This window comes from Pyrus communis, chromosome 3, assembly GCF_963583255.1.
Source record: "Pyrus communis chromosome 3, drPyrComm1.1, whole genome shotgun sequence".
Classification (NCBI taxonomy): domain Eukaryota; kingdom Viridiplantae; phylum Streptophyta; class Magnoliopsida; order Rosales; family Rosaceae; genus Pyrus; species Pyrus communis.
Genome location: NC_084805.1, coordinates 18,918,235 through 18,939,095, shown reverse-complemented (window position 1 = coordinate 18,939,095; position 20,861 = coordinate 18,918,235). Strand labels below are relative to the sequence as shown.

Genomic DNA, 20,861 nt, shown 5'->3' with positions numbered 1-20,861 from the left:
TCATTTTAATCATCAATTTTACCTCTTTTCTGTCTTTATCAATGAGTGAATACTTGGGCTTGGTCCCTTATGGTACTTCAGTCACATAGAAACAGAAACCGGCTGCATATCGAAACTTCTGCTTTTAATTTTCTAATTTTTAAGGTGGCGTGAGTGTCATGACCGGTGGCTTGCCACAGCGGCCGCCAAAGCAGCAGGCAGGCGTGCTATGGCTTCGTGATTTCTGGAAAGGGATCATCTTCAGATCCTTTCCTTCTAATTCATCAAATTTGAGAATCCGGATCGTTGAAATTTAATCTAGCAGCTAAAGTTATTATAACTTTTAAAATGAGCCCCTATTTGTAGCCGTTGAATCAAATTTCTTCAACCTGGATTCTCAGACTTGGTGGATTAGAAGGAAAGAATCCATAGAGTTTCCCTAAACCGAAAGACATGAAATTATCAGAAAACTGCACAAATTGGGTCAGCAACAGAAACTGTTAACTTCCATTACATTTGTGAACAAGAGGTATTTGTTGATTTACTTTGAACTTGTATAGAGCTGCCCATTTCCCATTTGAACTTTAATTTTAGCTGATTACCCCTTGAACTTTTTTAATTAGCCAATTTCCCCTTGAACTTTAATTTTAGCTAATTACCCCCTGAACTTTTATGATTAGCCAATTTCCCCCTTGGCGTTAGATTTTAAAAACTTTCATTCAATTTTTCATCCATCCATTTTTTTCATTCTTTTTGCCCTCGTATAGTTGTTTCCGTGATCAAGAGATGGAAAATTGGATGAAATTTTAAAAATCTAACGCCAAGGGGGGAATTGTCTATTTATAAAAGTTCAGGAGGATAATTGGCTAAAATTAAAGTTCAATGCGAAAATTGGCTAATTATAAAAGTTCGAGTGGGTAATCAGCTAAAATTAAAGTTTCAAGGAGGAAATTGACAGCTCCATACAAGTACAGGAGGCAAATCGACAAATATGCCTTGTGAACAATAATAAAGATCAGCCTGTCAATGTATTTGAAAAGGCAACACAACTCCGAATTAGAAGAAACATAATACACCATATCCTTAACATGTCCTAGAACCACGTCGCTTCCTACTAACAAGATTGCCGGGTGGACAAAAAAAAGAAACAATCTCCCCCCAACCACATGTAGTTTAAATATTCAATAGCAGGTGGCTAGTTACCCTCTCATTCCACTTCAGGTGAGCCGCCAGGGACCAGCTGCATTGTGCACAAACCATTAGACAATTTATTACAAAAGTTTGAACATCTTTCATCTCTGTTTTATGCTGGGTCTAGCTTCTATTGAAAAGGCCAAGTAGATGCCATAAGCTTGTGCAAGTAGTTTAAAGATTAAGTTGTCAAATATAAGGCGAGCAAAGAAAAAGGCCACAAAAGGTGCAGTACTATACTTGACAAAGAAAACCTAACAATCGTATGCATATTCACTGGAAATTCAATTATTTCATCCAGGCAAAATAAAGACGACCCATGTTTTACTTACAATGGCAATATTGTTTCCATTGAGTAAAATCTGATCAAGCTTGGTTATACGTCTTCCTTCGGGAGTAATCTCACTGTACATCCAAATAAAATAGCAAAGGCCCTCCATATTAGCATGCATAATAGATCACAAACGTGGAAAACCATATAGTAAATAGAGTGAATGAACATAATTAATGGCTAACATAAACTAATGGATTTGGCTACAATACTTTCAAGTATTCAATACAATCACCATCTCAATGGTTAGATGATGATTGTATTAAATACGTACATTCATATGAATTATCTATGACCATCATATGGTAATTGTGAAACAAACATGTAAGTATTGTCGCCGGAGATATCCTAGTCCAGTTTCTCTTTTGATCCCAAAACATTACAGTACATTGATATGACCAGTGAAAATCAACAGTGTGCAGAAAAAAGGAGGCTGGCGGAGAAAGAAGTATGCCTTTCTATTGCTTAGTTTCTTCATCGATCATATTTTTAATTGCAATTTTACGCATCACACTCAGTGCCCATATGAAATCACTCTTGCTATAGGAGCCTCACATAGGACTCTATCTACCTTATGAAAACAACTTGTATTCAACATAGTCTAACTAAGAAATGTCCTAAAACTAAGCTTAAGCAATTCCATGACTTTGCCAGCTTTCTCAATCTAGTATAATTTGATGTGTCAACTGTTCCATATAAAAACCAATCCAAGTATTTTGGTATCCAGATAAGAAAAATCATAAGGAAAATAAAAAAAAGATAACCAGTAAAATTCTAATACATAAACGAGGATGTATTCAACCATCCACAATGTGCTTTACCACCAATCAAATCTAACCTTTCAGAATTAAAAACCCTAGTTGCCATTGCATATAACTAAGATTCAAAGCTCTAGAGGCTGTCCAGCATCTTTCGAGATTAAAATAGACAAGTTTTTGGAGTATTGGGGTGCTTGACATTTTACTAGCAGATTATTGAAGCTCGATAATCTGTACCGACTGCAATTGCAAGTGCTCGATTCGGACTTCCAATCAACTGATTGCCATGAACAAATTTCTAATATAAATACTAACAAAGCCAATTCAGATTTTCCAAGCCAGTAAAAAATACCTCTGTCTCACTAAATCCCAAATCCATATTAGACCCAATACATAACTTTCTACTATCTTCTCCTTTTTCTAAACTTTCCACCAATTAATCAAACAGTTAAAGCATTCACAAAACTAAAGACTCAATCCTGTACCAATCCAGTAAAAATCCCCCAATTTTAGGGTTCCATAAGAACATAATTAAAGGAGAAATTCATACTATTCAGTGACGTCTTCCAGTACCATGTTGACGTAGACATCGAAACCCCTCAGAGTCCCTACGAGCTCCTTGTCTCCCTTCATTATCACCCATATCTTCGACCCTATGCACCGGTCGATCAACTCTGCGCCGTTTCCAGGAAAACACCTCAAATTTTCCGAGTAATTTTCTCGAGAAAATACGGGAATGTAGAAAAGGGAAAGGAGTGGTCAAACCTGATGGGAGCAGCTGCGACGGATTGCTGGCGGCCATTGGAAGCGGAGGAACAAGTTGGCGACAATCTTTGTCTGTCAGACTGAGTTCGGAAGTATGGACTCGACACTTTGTTAGCGCGATTATATGGGCGTGCCAGACTCGCAATGTCCAAACTACCCTTGATGCCTTTACAATGTTGGGATTTTTCAATGCATTGAGTTAGTACAAAACACAGTGAAGTGACACGAAAAAATGAGCGGAAAATTAGAATCACCTTCACTTACTCTTTAGATTAAACATTGATTCTATTTTGAAATTTAATTAGGTTGCTTAAAGTATAGTCATCTTAGCATTTTTATATTTATTTAAATAACATGTTTTTTTAATTTAAAATGTTAATTATTAAATTCCATATATATTATTTTGGCCTAATATATTCCTAAACCCTATTTCTATACGTGGCCTTTTTTGTAGGATGTGCCGCAGGTTTGTGTTTCCAGAATTCTTCTTCCACGTTTGAATTTTGTGATCTCATATTTGAATTTTGAATGGACTTGTCCATTTCACTTGGTGGTTATTTTCGTTATTTTATATTGATATCATGTGAGATAATTAGACGTATTCTTTATTTTCGAATACTTGAGGCTGTTACGTTTAGAAGGTTTTATTGAGATTCTCTACAATGTCGACCTTGCTGTCTGTGGTACGTTCAGAAGGTTTTCAGATAATTATCTTGTTGTGCGTTTCATCGATTTTAGTCTGGGTTCGAAAAGGGATTGGGATTGATTATTTTGTTGTGCGTTTGCTGCTTAATGCTCTGTTTGCTTGTATTTCTTCTGGTTTATGCTTAAATACTAGTATTTCTTTTTGTATGTTAATTAACATCATGCTGTATTAATTCTGTTATATTTTTCATTTGTATAGGTTTTTTCCCTCTTGCATTTGCTTTGGTTGATGCTGAAGATGAGGCTAACTGGACTTGGTTTTTGATGAACTTATCTGCCGTATTATCTGAAGATGAACGTACCATTACATTCATATCGGACCGGCACAAAGGATTGCTTCAATCTGTGGCAAATGTTTTCCCTACTTCTCCACATGGATTTTGTATTTACCACATAGAAAAGAATATTAAGAAAACATATCCCATTGGCTTTGGGAAAAAGTTTCGTAAGACAATGGTCCAATTATTCAAGAACTGTGCTTATTCATCCACTCCAGAAGTGTTCGACGTAAACCTGCAGATTTTGAGAAAAAGGGGTGGTGGACTAATTGACAAATTTTTGGAGGATTTGCCCAAAGAGAACTATTTAATGAAGAGGTGCTTGTGTACATGATTTGGTTTAAGACTTGCCGTCCTACCACTATTCCTTTTCCTCAATTTTATTCCTTCTCGTATTATGCTTTCATTGAACAGTATATTTTTAGGAGTTTTCAGTTGGTATGAAATCTTGGTTATGGAACAACATAATGTTAGGATTATGCAGTGTTTTGATTGACATTTTTTTTTTTTTTGGCAGGTACGGTGAGATGTGGTCAAATGTTGCCGAGTCATTCAATTCTTGGATTAGGAAAGAACGATTATTACCAATATTCCAATTGGTAGAAAGCATAAGAGTTAAATTGATGGTGATGAATGTTGAGAGACGTATTGCTGCAGAGAAATGGAACTCTTATTTATGCCCCGAAATAGAGAACCAGTTGGATAAGTTAACGGAGGTGGGAAGACATTGGCACATTAGCCGGTCAAGCGAGTTTGTATTTGAAGTACGTAGCGATGACTCGGTAATGGTGGACTTGGAAAAATGGTATTGTTCATGTTGTCAGTGGCAGATTAAAGGTTTCCCTTGCTCACACGCAGTTGCAGCTATCATGCACAACGATGACAATCCTTATGATTACATTGAAGACTATTTCACAGCTGATTACTATAAGTCTTCATATTCTTTTCCAATTGAACCGATTCCTGACATCCATCAACCCCCACTTGATATAGTGAAGGATTTTGTCATCAAGCCTCCAGTGACAAGAAAACAACCCGGCAAACCAAGGGTTAAGAGGATTAAGTCTAATGGGGAAGAATCAAGACCAATGAAGTGTGGGAGGTGCAAGAAGCTTGGACACCACAATAAGAACACTTGCTCAGCACCCTTTTGATTATCAATCATATCTATCTTCTTTTCTTATAATTTGCTCAGCACCATTTTGATTTTGCCCAATATTATGTTTTTGGTAATAAATCATTATATTTTTTTATCTTACCATTATAAACGCTTATCTTTCATACTCAATGTTGTATGTGATCAATTATCATACACTTTTGAAAGACAGCTCATCTTCAAAATATTCTCGATATCCCAAAAACTCATATATTAGGGAACCATTTGATAATCAATATTATCTATATCGCTCAGTAAATTACATGGTAATTTACAATAGTTCAAACTTATCGCATTAATATGTCAATATAACGCTAATTAACGTACCTATTAGTTGATAGTTTAATACCAATTGATCATTAATCGTCTAACTAATGATAAAAGACAAACCAAATAATTGGTACATTTGGATTAATACACCAACACTTTGGTAGCTTCTTATGTTTCAAAAATAAAAAACTTTATGTACCAAACGCTTGAAATGATCTGATTTTATATTATTTTCTAAACCAAACGATCAATATGAGTCAGTGTAACATTAAGTAACGTACCAAACTCCTGGTACATTACAAACACATATTGTATAACGTTTTTCTAGACCGATACGTTTCAAATATAAAAAAAAACTATACATACCAAACGCCTGGAATGATCTAATTCAATATTATTTCTTGAATCAAACTATCAATATGAGTTAGCGTAACATTAAGTAACGTATCAAACACCTGGTACATTACAAATACACATTATGTAACGTTTTTCCAGAAGGATATGTTTCAAAAATAAAAAACTTTAGGTACCAAACGCCTAGAATTATCTAATTTAATATTATTTCATGAATCAAACTATCAATATGAATCAGTGTAACATTAAATAACGTACCAAACACCTGGTACATTACAAATACACATTGTATAACGTTTTTCCAGACAGATACGTTTCAAAAATAAAAAACTTTACGCACCAAATGCCTGGAATGATCTAATTTAATATTATTTCATGAATCAAACTATCAATATGAGTCAATGTAACATTACGTAACGTACCAAACACCTGGTACATTACAAATACACATTGTATAACGTGCCATGATGTACCTGAAATATTTTTAGTCAAATAATTTGTACCATTACATATATATATATAAATTCTAAACTGCAAGATGTCCACACGAATCATATATATAGCACACTACACGGCTCATAAATCCTAGGCTGCAAACGTACCAAAAGCTACCAATTAAAAATTGCGATCTACATAATGTTAGGATTATGCAGTTGGTATGAAATCTTGGTTACGGAACAACATAATGTTAGGCTTATGCAGTGTTTTGATTGACTTTTATTTTTTTTGGCAAGTACGGTGAAATGTGCCGATTCATTCAATTCTTGGATTAGGAAAGAAAGGCTTCTGAAACTTAGTGTTTCCTAGTGTTTCCTCGCCTCAGTATCTTTCTCATACAGTCCCTCTACTACTCTGTATTAGTCCCGCTGTCCAGGCGCATCACTGGCCATCCCCACGGTGCTTCTCAGCTTCAGAGAGTGGGGATAGGCCTGGCGGTTTCAATCCTATCTGTGGCGTGGGCGGCAATTTTTGAAAGGTACCGAAGGAATTATGTGATACAGCAGGGATACGAGGCTAGTTTCTTAAGTGCAATGCCCAACCTAAGTGCAACAACCAAATCATAGCCAACACACAAAAAGAGCAAAAACCTTCGACTTCAAAAGATAATCAAAATCAACGCATCCAACTGATAATTTGAATAAAAATCAATAACTAGAACCTGAATACCAACGTCGACCTCAGTGCAGAAAGAAGGCTTCTAAAACTTATGGTACGTTCATAGGAAGGAAGAAAGTGCCGCTGGAAAATTGAATTCACTAGAGATAAATAACATTATTAATAACCTTCTTATATTCAACAATTAGTATTCTACTTGGATTAAAACTCTAAGACATTAGTTAGCAAGAATCTAGGAGCCTTGCGTGCAGTTTGGCGTGAAGAAACTAGATACGGGAAACACGTATGTTAAAGGCTATGGCAAATTACGTAATTTAGCTACATTACAATGGGTTAATTAAAATACACATGGCCCCAAAATTGTAGGAGAATGTTTAATCAAATTGTTAAAATGAATAGATGTTTAATCTAAGAAGCCTAAAAATGAAGGGTCTATATCAAAACGCCCCAAAAATGAATGTGTTCTCTTCACTTTTTTTTTTCAAATTATTTTATTTATTTATATTATAACATGTAATGTACTAATTTATTTCATCAATATATGAAAGAATCTATCAAGGCTAATTTTTAAAGATGTTGTAAGCTTCTACATTTTTTTTTTTAACCAATTGTCAAAGTTGGTAAATATTTTCGTTATATTGAGCGTAAGTTTCGTACATTGAAATAGATAAACTAACTTAAATTATGATAAATATGATAGTTCAAATGATTTAAATATAAGCCAATTTAATTTTCTCTTCTCTCCTCATTAGAGCCTTTCTCTCCGTTTCGTGAGAGTCTTTCTCACTGCTCGTGTGAGCTTTCAAATTCCATCAAGTAGTTTAGTTGTCGGCCCTTGCCTTAGCAAAGGTTAGTGGCAGTCCTTTTTCCTTCTTATTTTCCTTTCCTCCCGTCTTTGTCTGCCTGTTTTTCCCATGTTTTTCGGCCCAATTTTCTTCGTTCTCCAAATCTCCTTGCCTTTGATTTAACCGCTCCTAGCCCAAGATCGGAAAGACCTATTTCTCATCCCTCCTTTCCACGATTTTCTCAATCTGCAACCACCTCTTTCATAGTGTTTCGTGACTTTATTAGAGGTTATGTAGAGCTCCGACTTGGGTACACAGACCACCACCTTCCTTGTGTTTGCCGTTCTTGGCTCCGTTACCATGTAATCTCCCGTTGGCTTCCTTTGTTTTGTGGTTTAGATCTTTGTTGTGGTTGCTTGTGGATGTTGAATATTTCTTATTTTCCGATTTTGGGGATTGGAGTGTGCTCGAGTGAAGATTTCTCAGGAAAGGGCTCCTCAGCTCTCAGCACATCTCCCCAAGGGATTTGCACTTTGGAGGTGTAGTCAGGCTCTTACTTGCTGATGTGCTGCAAGAAGAAGACAGAGTTAGTTTTGAAATGTGCCTTTATGGGGCCTTAGGTGTAGGCCTTGAGGCTCGCAATCAAAACTAACCAAGTGCTAGGCGTGCCACTATTATCTCAGTATAGCAGATGTAGAACAAGATTGTGTTTAGTCGATTACTTGCGCCCTAAGTTACTCGGACTTCTTGTTATCAAAGGATTGTCGTGGATGGGTTTTAATCCACATTAAGTTCTTTTTCTTGCCTTCTGACCAAGGACTTTTAGTTCATAGTCTTGTATATTTCGAATAATGGGAGTCCAGATCCTTTAAGTCATTTGTTTGGTTCTTGATTGGTTTTAAATGAAAGCATATCCATTAAGCTGACCAGATCCAGATGCAAATGAGACTCTTAAAGTAGGAACATAGATGGATATGACTTGAATACATGTTGGATAATACATTAAGCAGTAGATCTATTATCTTAGAAAACACACAAAGAACTTTAAGTAAGATTTCACCTTGTCGAGTAAGGTTGAACTTCTTGCAATCACTTCTCTTTGAGTTTACAGAGGTTTCTATGCTAAAAAAGGGATGGATGGTAAACCAGTTTACATAAGAGAATCGATAGTACACCACTAGGGGTGATAACAGAGCTTTAAACTAGATAAAAGATAGCTTTTGTAAAGGAGATATCCTGAAAATGGCTGAGATCTGGGCTAATTACAGCTTTTGGATGCACATCTGGCTTGAAAGTAGAGTTTGTATGTTTGTTTGTTTGATTGGTTGAGTGTCCTTATCTCCAGGGCCTCTTCCTCCTTTTATAGGCAGATTAGCCCGACTGCAGTGACTTTGCTCTTGCCTGAAAGCACTTAGAGGGTAGTGAGTCATCAACTTTTTACTTGTATTGCCACTGAAAAGTGTTTTTTGGCTGATTGTGAGTTAGTCCCCATCAGTTGACGTTCAAATCATAGGCACATGGCCTATGTATTAATGGGAATGCGCCAATTTATCTCTGGGCTTGATGCTTGGGCCTCGGGCAAATCTCCCTTTAATTGGTATCTCTGAGATTCCACACATTTGCAGCCCAATGTTCAAATATTAACCCAAACAGTGCCCCCTTTAATCATTGTTAAGGCTGCAATCTCAGGCACTAATAATGATTAAATAATCGTCGCACATTAACAACTGTCGTATGCCTTCACTTGGGGGTCGCACCATTTAAAACAATCGTTGGTTAACAAGACCTTTGCACGAACCCACGAACTCCACCGTTAAGTAACCACCTATTATATAATCCTTACTTAACCTATTCAGCAATGCACCTTAACCATTTCAAGCCTTCAAATTCTCAGAAATTCCAGTACATTCTTGCCTTCTCAGTTCTTCAATCCTTCCCTCCTTAATTCCAACTTTTGCTCCTATCTTTCTCTCAAAGTCCTCAATGGCACCCAAAGTTGCCTGAATTCAATCTCCTTGCGAGACTAGTGAGGGGATTTCCACCATAGGTTGTCTTCTCAATGGCCTTCATTGCCATTGGGCAGGCTTGCACACTGAACTTTTCTTCGAGGATGGAGGAGTGCACTCTTTGGGACCTGCATAAACTTCTTAGTTATTGGCTTCTGTAGCATCCTCAGAAAGGCGCATTGCGTCCAACTTCTATTTTAGGACTTCTATGGCCTTGGGGAGTAGCCGGGCAGCTTTAATCGCACCGGTAAATTCCTCTTGTGAATATAAAGCTATCTTCCCTTGCACTGGTATCCACAAGGCCCAGACTTCCCCATAGCTTTTATTTTCTTGATCAATTTATCATCATATATGTATGCTTCAGGATCAACTACCACGACAATGTTAAAGACTTTAGTAGGACTTGTGGAAGAAGGCTCTACTATAGAGGCAAGGATTATATAAGTGTCTTCTGCGATTAAAAGGTTAGAGGAGTAACCGTCCGTACGAAATAACCTTACCAGAAGATAGTCAAGAAAGTAAATGTTGAAGTTGAAGATGTTGAAGCTCAATTAGCCATTTTAGGATAGTTACCTTAGCCAGGGATGTAAAACTATTGATCTATAATTTCAACATTAATGAAATGAAAATGACTTATTTAATCTTCTTTAACTTGTATTTTCTCCTTGAAGCTTAACTATAATGAGCAAATAAACTGACTCTCGAATCCCTTATAATGTTTAAGCTTCTTCAATGTAACAATTCCCAACATCCCACAAGGTTGGGTAATACTTCTTTAAAAACTTAGCATTGATGGATTCCTCTGCAAGCTTCCTTCCAAATCTGCCAAGTAATATCCTCTTTTGTCCAATACTTGGTTGATAATGAAAAGACCCTCCCAAGTCGGGCTCCACTTCTCAAAGCCTTTAATCTGAGCTCCTAAAGGCAGAATTGCCTTCCACACTAACTCTCATTTCTCGAAGTTCTTCAACTTCAACTTCTTATTGTACGTTTGGGCAACAATTTTCTTCCCCTCTTGAATTTTATCTAGAGCTTTGATTCGGGCTACATCTATATCTTCAACTCCTTGACACATAGCCTAAATATATTCTTCACTGTGCAACCCAAATTAATTTTGAATCTTAACAGAACTCGCATATATCTCCATGGGGAGAACAGCATCTTGCCCAAATGTTAAGGCATAAGGAGTAGTTACAGTTCCTGTTCTCTTGGAGGTTCTGTAAGCCCACAAAGTATCTCTCAACTTCTCATGCCACTTTTCTGAACTATTTACCACCATCATTTTGATAATGTTCACATAGACTTTGTTGATGGCTTCTACTTGACCATTTGACTGAGGGTAGTAAAGACTAGATTGGATCATCTTAGTCTTAAACTTACAGTTGAAGCTTCCACCCACTTAGTGAAATAAAATGTTGCCACGATTATGAATGTATGTCCTTTACTAGAAGCTGGATGAATTTGCCTGATAGAGTCCATTGCCTATCCTCAGAAGGGTCAAAGCTTGACTACAATGTTCAAAGGTACTAAGGGCACATGTTGAAGAGGTCCATGGCTTTGACACTCTTCACATCCTCGAGCATAGGCCTTGCAGTCTTTCTCCATGCAGGCCAGAAATAACCATATCTCCTAAGTAACCACCTTATCTTGGTTCCTGTCTGATGTGCTGCACAGATTCTTTCATGTACTTCGGCCATTACCCTGATTGATTCTTCCTGGCCTAAGCATTTTAGAATCAGTCCATTTGGAGTCTTTCTTAGTGATTTTCCTCCCACAAAACATACTTAGTTTCTTGTTGTCTATTTTTCTTACTTGTGGGGAAGGATGACTCTTTTAAATACTGAATAATAGATGTCTTCCAATCCTCAATCTTTATTTCTTCAGTCATCACATCTAGGCTGAATCCCCTTTCAAATATAGAAGGGAGATTTATTTTCTGAACCTTTGTATCTCCTTCAAACTTTCTTTCTTAGATCTGTGATGTAGAAGCCAATTGTGCCATCTCATTGGCAATTGCGTTTGACTTTCTGGGGATATAGCTGATTGTTATTTCAATGCCCTAATAGCTCAATAGTTATGTAGATGCCAAATAATAACTTGTCATGGTAATGTGTCTGCATTTGTACTCTCCATTTAGTTGATTGATCACCAACTCTGAATCACCAAATACTTTAACTTCAGTTGCCCTAGCTCTATCAAGATCTTCAGGCCAATTATTAGCGTCTCGTACTCTGCCCAATTGTTGGTAGTCTCTTAATAGTCTAGGAGAAATGAATAACAATGATGAGCACCTTTGGGATCAATGATAACAATCCTGGCTGCAGTAGCAGTTTGAGTGCAAGAACCATCAAAATACAATCTTTAATGAGTGATCCAGAGACTAGCTTTTCTTTTTATCTCTTGTTGGATCCATTCTTCTCTACCCGAGAAGGCTTTGCTCGATAAGATCCACATACTGGCTACCTCCAGAGTTCTTGGGATGTTGATAATCTCATCCTGAGACTCTTGGTGTTCAAGCAAGAAGTCTACAATTGCTTGCCCCGTGATCGCTCTTTGGGGTACATACTGAAAGCTGAACTCTGAAAGTGCTTTCCAATCCTACCAATTAGCATTGGTTTTGATAGCATATACTTGATTGCGTCAGTCTTCGCAATAATGGGGATGTGGCAAGGTAACATGTAATGCCTTAGCTTGCATGCAGTGAAGTATAGAGACAAGCACAACCTCTTCCACTGGTGTATTTTGTCTCTACTTCAGTAAGGATTCTACTGAGGTAGTAGATTGCTTGTTCTTTTCCGCCTTCATTATTCTGAACCAACAAGCTTCCTATTGATTTCTCAAAGGCAGAAATATAAAGCCTTACAGGCTTCCCTCTCTAAGGTGGCATGAGCACTGGTGGAGAGACTAAGTAAGCCTTTTGATAAGCTTATATCTATATGTATTTTACATCAAATTCGCTTGTCTTTTCTTAGTTAGTTTCTTATATTTTTGAGCTATTTACTTTGTTTTTGTGTTTTGTAAGATTTGTCAAGCAAAGAAAAGAAAAATAGCACAAGTGGAATTTTAAGTAACAAAATCGTCAAAACTGCCTGTGCAGGTCAGCTGACTTTGGAAGCAAGTTTCGGACAGTTCAGAAGGAATTAGGGAATGAGCCTTATATGCTTGGAAACTACGGGTGTCTATTTTCTGGAGCATTTCGCGGATTGTTAATATCATTTTTCTAGAAGAAGTTATGGCCGTTTTAACACAAAAATGTTCCTAAGAGGCTGAGCAGTTTGTAACTGACAAGAAAGCATTGAAAGAAATAAATCCAATAAAACTAATAGCCAAAACTGATGCAGCCAAGAACAAGCCAGCTAACACCTATTCAAATATCAGAGGAAATGGAAAATTAAGTGAGAGCAATGGGCATAAAGGCTGCCCAAAGAGTTACAATTGTTTTAGCATTTCCTCTCACTGATTGTCATCACTAAATGGCTGTTAGTGGGGTGAGTTATGGAGAAAAAACTGTGGCAACAGAAAAGAAAAAAGCCCTACAGGTTGCTGCAACAAAGGGGAAGAAAAGCTGAAAAAAAAGATAGAAAAAAAGGAAGAAAAGTAAGGAAAAAAAAGAAGCTGCTACGTTGGGGAAGGAAGGAAAGGAAGGAGGAAATCTTGGCATTCTCTTCTTTCGGTTTTATCTTCTCAAACTCATGTTTTTCTTTTGGTTTAATTTGAGAATTATGTGTAACTAATTTTTAGTAGTTAGGGGCTGTTTTGAAGCCCCGAATATGATTGCAAGTTTGTTATGACATTTCGTTTGAATTACTTTTATGATTGGATGAAAATTAGTTCACTACTTGTCTCATTAATGAATTCTTTATGTGTTTTCTATGGATGCATACTTAGTAAGTATATCTAGGATTCTAATGCTATGAATATATGTGTGCCTGCCCTTGCCAAATAAGGACCTACATATGTTCTAGAGTAGTACTTGTTAATTGCGATTAACATGTGAACCAATTTCTAGGATAAGTAAGACGACGCCAGTACTTACGATGCCTTGTGATGACTCAAAATCTTTTCGTTCTTAATGATTTCTACTTGTTAAATCTATGAACACACCATTCGATATTGCATGTTAGGGACTAAGTTAATTTGAAAACGTCATTCTCTTAACATACTACATAAGAAAGAGTAATGGGTTGAGTTCTAACATTAAGCCAACTTGAGCATTTTCATGGGTGATCATGCTTGGTATATATTCGATGGGTGATCATTGCCTGCACAATGAGTTTATACCTATGGTTCTGCTTGGTATATCCGCGATGGGGAACCATACGCATTCTAGAGGTGATGATGACTAGTTGTACATGGTACATTTTTAGGCGATCATATTTGGTTTGGTTCTGTTGAGTGGTCCAGAACCCGAGTTTGTTGGATTTCGTAGAGTGGTCTGAAATCCCATTATTTGGAGAAGTAGGCTTGGCCCAACTGTGTCACTCTAGCCTTAGTTTTATATATATTTGTGTCAATGGTTTCGAGAATCTTGTGAATTGAGTTAGAAAAGATGTTGGACGTCTGGGTGACTTCTTCGGGATTTTCTACGATTCAATTATGATTTCATAAGGTATGAATTTAGAAGATATGAGAATGATTGTTATTACTTTGATCAAATTAATTAATTAATGTGGCTAGAGAATGGTTTTGTGTTTCGTCGATTCTTAAATATAATGTATGTTGTGAATTGTGATATCATGATGAGACATAATGATTTATATGTTGGATGAAAGAGAAATCATGATTTCATGAGGGTTTGTTATGTAGCCTAAGCCCAGGAATTTCATGCTGTCAGGTTATAATAAATGTTTGAGGAATGTTATACTTTTCTGCTTGAACTCAATGGGATAAACGTCTGATTTTGTGAATAGTGAACTCTGAATGGCTTGATCCTTATTAAGGGTACGTAGGCAGTCTAACGAGGAGGTTGGATGCAGTCATAAGGTAAATGAAATTTTCTTTGTAATTTGATTCTCGAATTGTGAGTTGCCATATCCCGGAGACGGGGTATGTGAGATATACGAGTATTTGGGTGATGTCATGTGTCGATCCTGGACGTATGTCGGGATCGGGGCGTGACACTAGGGATGGGCACGGGCTGGGCCGGGCCCAAATTTGAAAAGACTGGACCGCCGGGTATTGAAATTTCTGAAGTTGGAACCGGCCATAACCCGGCCTGTTTGAAATTGGCCGTTCGGGCCAGGTACACGGGTCCAACAGAAGGGAACGACATCATTCAAGTCTGTCTTCCTCCGACGCGAAACCCAGATGCCCAACGACATCAAGAAGTCGAATCATAAAACTACCATGACTGAAAGGCACTGCAAACTTGATGCTCTGAAGCTTTGATGATCTTCACCACTTTAACGTGCAAGCTTACATACTTTGTGAACCAAAGTCTCAGTCAATTCAGTGATTGCATCAATAAATAAAACAAGAGGTTAATCAAATGTATTAGTTTTGTGTAGAAAACTGAATAATTTCCAATCATTCGTTAACAGAATAAGAAATCCCACGGAAACAAAAACCCCAATCAAATTGAAAACTCTTAACTCTGAAGAAACCAAAACCCACCGCCACTAAACATGGGTTGGACCTTGGAAGGTTCTAGGTTATTTGAGCTTGGCCTGAACGATCATTTCGCTAATGAAATGGGAGACCTCGCTTCTGGATCTCCGCGTCTGACGTCACGTGCCTGCTCTCTTCGAACTTCTTGCAGACCTCCGCCGCTGCGCCATTCAGCATTGTCACGTCTCCGGCGAACGACTTCTACGTCGCTCGTAACAAAGCTTGGTACTCGTTCAGTACTTCTGCTCTCACCATCTCAATTTCTCAACTCCACCCTTCTCAATCCCCTCTCTCTTTCTACATAGTAACCCTCTCAGTCCCCTATCTCTCTCTGATCTGGACCCATGCGCCATCTTTGTCCATCTGAGTGAGATTTCGATAAAATCGAATGAGAGGCTGAGCATATTACAGTCAGAAATAGAGGGATCTGAGGAAGTTTGGTGATGTTAGAATTGGGGGTGAGAGAGAAATGAGAGACATGAAGAAGTTTGCTGGACTTGCAGAGAGTGAGAAAGAAATGAGAGACACATGAACTCGAAGAATAGGTGGGTTTCGGTTTGAAATCAAAGAAATGAGAACACTCTGGAAGCCTGGGAAGGTTTCATTTTGTATAATTATTGTAGAAACAAGGCCAATTTCATTGTATTATCATTATAGGAATGGGCCTATCCATTCAGGGGTTTCTATTCCCTCAGTAGTGCCTTCCATTGCATTATAAAAACAGGCCAATCCGGGGTCCCATGGGTTTGAAGATTTGGACCCACCCCGTCCCGTATATATCACTGCCCCACTCCGCCCCGCCCTGTTTATTCTCAACAAAAAAAAACTGGACTCGCCTCGAACCATAATTATCCGTTCCGACCCACAAGTCCTCTACCCGTTTACCCACCCCTAAACGAGACTATAGATGCAAAAACGTTTGGTCTATTGGATGCAGGATCAAAACGCGAGATCAAATGGACCTGCCAGTAGGCCCCACATCTACCTGATTACCGCCACGTGTCATCAACAGAAAGGGGAGGTAGTCTCGACCGCTCCATCCATGATGGCGGTTGCAAGAGCCGCTGGTTTGTGGTTACCCTCCATTTTCCCAAACGCATTATAAAATCCCTAATCTCATCTACCGCGTTTCCTCACAAAATTTCCCAAATTTCCGAAATTTCGATCGAAAATCTCAGCGACTTCTTCATGCAATCTATCTCTCAACCGCCACCAAATTCAAGGAAGAAATCAAATAATTGCTCTTTGTAAATCTTCGATTTCTTTGCGTGTCTTCAATTTTGGAATTTCCAGTAATTTAATTTGTGTTGATCTTGTCATTTTTGTGGGTTTGATCTAGTTTGATCTTTACGAATCTGGTTTTTAATGGATTTTTGTGATTTTTTAGACCTGAATTTAATACCTTTTTGTTTGGTTTTCTGATCCCATGATGATTTGGGATCTGAAGTGTGCTAGATTTAGGATTAGGGTTTGGAAGCGATTTTGGGTTTATACGTGGGGTTTAGATACTGATTTTTTGATCGCGTAAAGATCGGATTTTTGTAATGATTTAATGACCATATTGATCCCTACCCGTTATAATGCTCAATTTTTGTTTAATTTTGCTTATTTCCTCCTATTTTTGGTAATTAAGAGGATTATGGTTGCTTAAACTTTGAATTTTCACTCATTTTGTTCATGTGCGGGTGGATATAAGAACTTTTAGAATCTCTAAACAGAAGGGGTGAACGCTTTTAGAATCTAAGAATAGCTATAGAATTGTTGCAAAATACTTAGGTGGTGATGTGGCATGATCCGATTGTATGTGTTGTAATCATGGTCTGAAGTAAATGGGGTGCATGATATAGTGTTTTCGGTTTATGTTAATGATCATACGATGGTGGTTAAGGTTTAAAATTTCAGTTCAAATTTCATCTGGTCTGGATACATTTATACATGATGATGTTTCTATTAATATTGCTTCTATATATTGCTGAAAAATTGCCATGATTGAACTAAGATGTTGTGTACATGCCATCGCTTATGTCTTGTCATATAACTGCAGGTCTCAGCCGCATTTGTGACCTTGTGGCCTAAGACGTAGTCGTTATAACAAATCAAGAATTCAATTCCGTCACTCTGTACTGTTGTCCATTCGCTGCATTGTTTATCTCACGTTTGGAGCATTTGTAAGAGTGGTTGCATTGTGATTTCTGTTAGAGTCAAGTAAAGATTTGGTATTTTTCAGTTGGTAAAGCAGTAGAGATCAGAAGCCCGAGTAGGGAATTTATTTAGAACTTTGCCTTCTGGTAAGTGTATGTAGTTCAATGGTTCCTTATATATCTGATATATTTCAAATCATATGTGTTTTATATTAGGGATGTTTGTCTGGATGGATAATTATTCTGATTGCACAAAATGTTAATTTCTTCGAAACAAAGGAATTACAGTCCTGGCAGTAATAATTTGATAAACCCTCATAGTAGATGACTATTTTTCTTTTGTATTAGACTGACTACATTCTTTTAGAAACTCCAAACCTGATTGAACTTTTTTCTGTACGTTGTCATTGACCTAGATTTTGCGTAGGTTCTTATCTTCCTGCTAGTCAAATTGAATTTGACGGTTGTTCAAAATTTTGTTAGTACTCCCGATTTGAAGACATATTGTTATGTGAATTGGATGGGGAAGGGATAATGTGAAACATTGTACAGAAATATATACCAGAAAACATTTGTTCCCTGTGCAATCAACTTTGATGCTTCTATTGTTTATTTTGTGATAAGAGAATAAATTGCTTTTGTTTACAACATGACCGTAGTGTATTCCTGCTTATATAATTGATGAACGTTGATTATGCATGATGGTACTTTTGTCATAATAACTTCAACTTGCTTAGTAAATCAAACAGTGTATGCAAGATGGCTGGTGTGAAACGAAGATTAGATACTGATTCAGATATTTGTGCTCTTAACAAAGAACTGGATGCTGTTTCATGCCCCATCTGCATGGACCATCCACATAATGCCGTTCTCCTGCTTTGTAGCTCGCATGATAAAGGTTGCAGATCTTATATATGTGATACAAGTTACAGGCATTCAAATTGCCTGGACCGTTTTAAAAAGTTGAGGGAAAATACTAGGAACAGTCGAACTCTACCCAGTCCTTTACCTATAAACCGTTATGGTCCTAGTATTACTTCTGATCTGAACATCCCTCTGAGAATAGACTCAAATGAAGCTAATGAAAGTCACAACCTGATTGAAAGCAATTCTGTATTATCTGTTAATTTACCTGGACCGCCACAACAACATGTTATTCAAGATTTAAATAGGCCTTTTGAAGCACAACAAGAAGGTGTTATGGAAATGGTTGATTCTGAGTCATTTCAGGAAAGGGCTGAACATGATGATTTGGATGGGGAAATTTCACCAGAGTCACAATTGAGCTTGAAATGCCCTATGTGCCGTGGAGCCATTCTTGGATGGGAGGTTGTAGAAGATGCCAGAAAATATCTTAACCTGAAGAAGCGAAGTTGTTCTCGGGAATCATGCTCATTTTCTGGAAACTACCAGGAGTTGCGCCGGCATGCCAGGAGAGTTCACCCAACCACTAGACCCTCTGACATTGACCCGTCTAGAGAACGAGCCTGGCGACACCTTGAGCACCAGAGAGAATTTGGTGATGTTGCAAGTGCTATTCATTCAGCCATGCCAGGTGCTGTTGTGGTTGGGGACTATGTTATTGAAAATGGAGATAGGCTACCGGGTGGAGGGGAAAGTGCTGCAGGTGAAACTAATGGGCCTTGGTGGACTACTCTGTTTTTGTTTCAGATGATTGGCTCAGCTGACCGTGCTGGGGAACCAAGGGCTCGATCGAGGGCTTGGACAAGACATCGGCGGTCAGCAGGTGCTTTAAATGAACGCCGGTTTCTTTGGGGTGAGAATTTGTTAGGTCTTCAGGATGATGACGATGATGACGATGATGAGGACGATGATGATGACAACATGCCTATGATTAATCACAGAGATTTGTCTCCAATCCCCAGAAGGCGTCGGCGTTTAACACGCTTGAGGTCTGATGAGGAACGACCATGAGAAGTGTCCTTTTAATCTGGTAAAAATTTACAGTTCCTTGACCAAAAATTGATATATACTGGATTTTTATATCAAATTGCCTTTTGGTTGACTCCATTGGTGTCTTTGACAATTGTTCCAGTAACTGCAGAAAATCCCAGTCAGATGAGACTGCCTGCTCCAAGAACGGCATCAGCTTGTTGGAACTTAGAAGAGTGTTGAAAAAGATCAAGCTGATCGTTGTGGGGCAATGGCGGTGCTAATTTGAAGGGGATTCTCTTAAGCCCGTGTTCTCTTTACCTGTGGGAGGAATGAGCCTGTGGTTCACGTCTAGCAGCCCTAATCCTCTATTTCAAGTAGGTAGAGGGTGCCAACAGAAGTTGAGCCATAACTCTTTCACTTTCTGGCCGACACGAGCCAAATGCTATTCCGTACTTGTATGATATGGTTATGAAGTCGATATCAGTTCTACTCTATGCTTGTTTATAAATAACATTAGACTTTGTTTGTATTAAAATGTAAATAGTTTATGCATCAATCAAATTTCAGGTTGAATAAAAGATTGAAATTTTCAAGCAAGCCGAGTGTGTGTGTTGGCAGAAGTTTGAAGCTTGCCCAACTTCATGGTTATTCGTTTCGACTTTGTATTGTATGGAAAATGTTAAGCTTTTAATTCTCATTCAAAGATCGGCCGACGGGGAACGTAATCACCCGAGAGCGCGGCTAATTCTACGAAATGCGGCCAAGACGAAGAATGACCCCCGTCAAAACCATCACAGGCGAAAGCTTCTCGTGTTCGTGTTGCTGAGCACATTGTGACAGCTTGTGAGAGAGCGTGGATGGTATTACAACCAAGAGAGGCAAGCAGAATTTGACATGAATGATAAAACAGTGACAGGATTAGTGAGAGCAACTTATTCCTTCCCAACAGTGAGCATTTCTGGGGAACCAAATATTAAGATATAAAAGAGCATGAGCCACGTCACTCTTCCTTGGCCTTCATCAAGAATGTGGTGTACAATGTAGTTCCCACAACCTCAGCCCTTGATTTTATTTGCTTCAATGGCGGAGATTGCCGTGAGTTGCAGATGCAGTTGCTGCCACAAGTTGAGGGGAGCTAACATATTCCATCAAACCCCAATGAAAATGAAAGGGCAGAGAAGGCTCAGACACAGACAAAAGCTCCACAAACAAGACCTCTAGGCCTATAACCGGTTCTATATTCTGCTCTCCTCATCTTTCACATTACGTAACTATTCACGTGATGTGAGAAATAGAGATAGAGAAATATACAACTGATTACACAAAAGAATCCCCGAGTTTAGTTTCTAGCCCCACGTGAAACACAAGAAGTTCTTGCAAGCACCAAGTATAACTGACGCAGCCCTAAAATATCTCCTTCCCACATGCTCAACTCAAGCAACATGTAAATTCAATATTAACTTAATTTTACGCATACGAACATAGTATGTGTGTGTATATGAATATAGATAACAGTAGTAGCC

The 20,861-nt window shown here is 38.1% G+C and overlaps 3 protein-coding genes across 5 annotated transcripts; 2 read left to right on the top strand and 1 right to left on the bottom strand.

Annotated features, from left to right (window-relative positions):
* Positions 1 to 923: 923 nt before the first annotated feature.
* LOC137729454 (sm-like protein LSM5) lies at positions 924 to 3,145 on the bottom strand. The gene is made up of 4 exons (XM_068468410.1): positions 3,025 to 3,145; positions 2,810 to 2,933; positions 1,503 to 1,575; positions 924 to 1,219 (listed from the first exon to the last, which is right to left on the bottom strand). Exons 1-4 carry the CDS (start codon positions 3,059 to 3,061, stop codon positions 1,187 to 1,189), a joined length of 267 nt encoding a protein of 88 aa, XP_068324511.1. The 5' UTR covers positions 3,062 to 3,145; the 3' UTR covers positions 924 to 1,186.
* Positions 3,146 to 3,686: 541 nt separating this feature from the next.
* On the top strand, positions 3,687 to 5,161 carry LOC137728361 (uncharacterized). The gene is made up of 3 exons (XM_068467171.1): positions 3,687 to 3,831; positions 3,929 to 4,325; positions 4,525 to 5,161. Exons 1-3 carry the CDS (start codon positions 3,687 to 3,689, stop codon positions 5,159 to 5,161), a joined length of 1,179 nt encoding a protein of 392 aa, XP_068323272.1.
* Positions 5,162 to 16,369: 11,208 nt separating this feature from the next.
* On the top strand, positions 16,370 to 19,935 carry LOC137729208 (uncharacterized). 3 transcript variants are annotated; one of them, XM_068468069.1, is made up of 4 exons: positions 16,370 to 16,548; positions 17,346 to 17,589; positions 18,192 to 19,396; positions 19,508 to 19,935. In XM_068468069.1, the coding sequence occupies exon 3, from the start codon at positions 18,202 to 18,204 to the stop codon at positions 19,375 to 19,377; it is 1,176 nt and encodes a 391-aa protein (XP_068324170.1). In that variant the 5' UTR covers positions 16,370 to 16,548; positions 17,346 to 17,589; positions 18,192 to 18,201; the 3' UTR covers positions 19,378 to 19,396; positions 19,508 to 19,935. The 3 variants fall into 3 exon arrangements, with proteins under 3 accessions (XP_068324170.1, XP_068324169.1, XP_068324171.1); XM_068468068.1 differs by having other exon boundaries at positions 19,499 to 19,935; XM_068468070.1 differs by having other exon boundaries at positions 17,346 to 19,396; positions 19,499 to 19,935.
* The last annotated feature ends 926 nt before the right edge of the window (positions 19,936 to 20,861 follow it).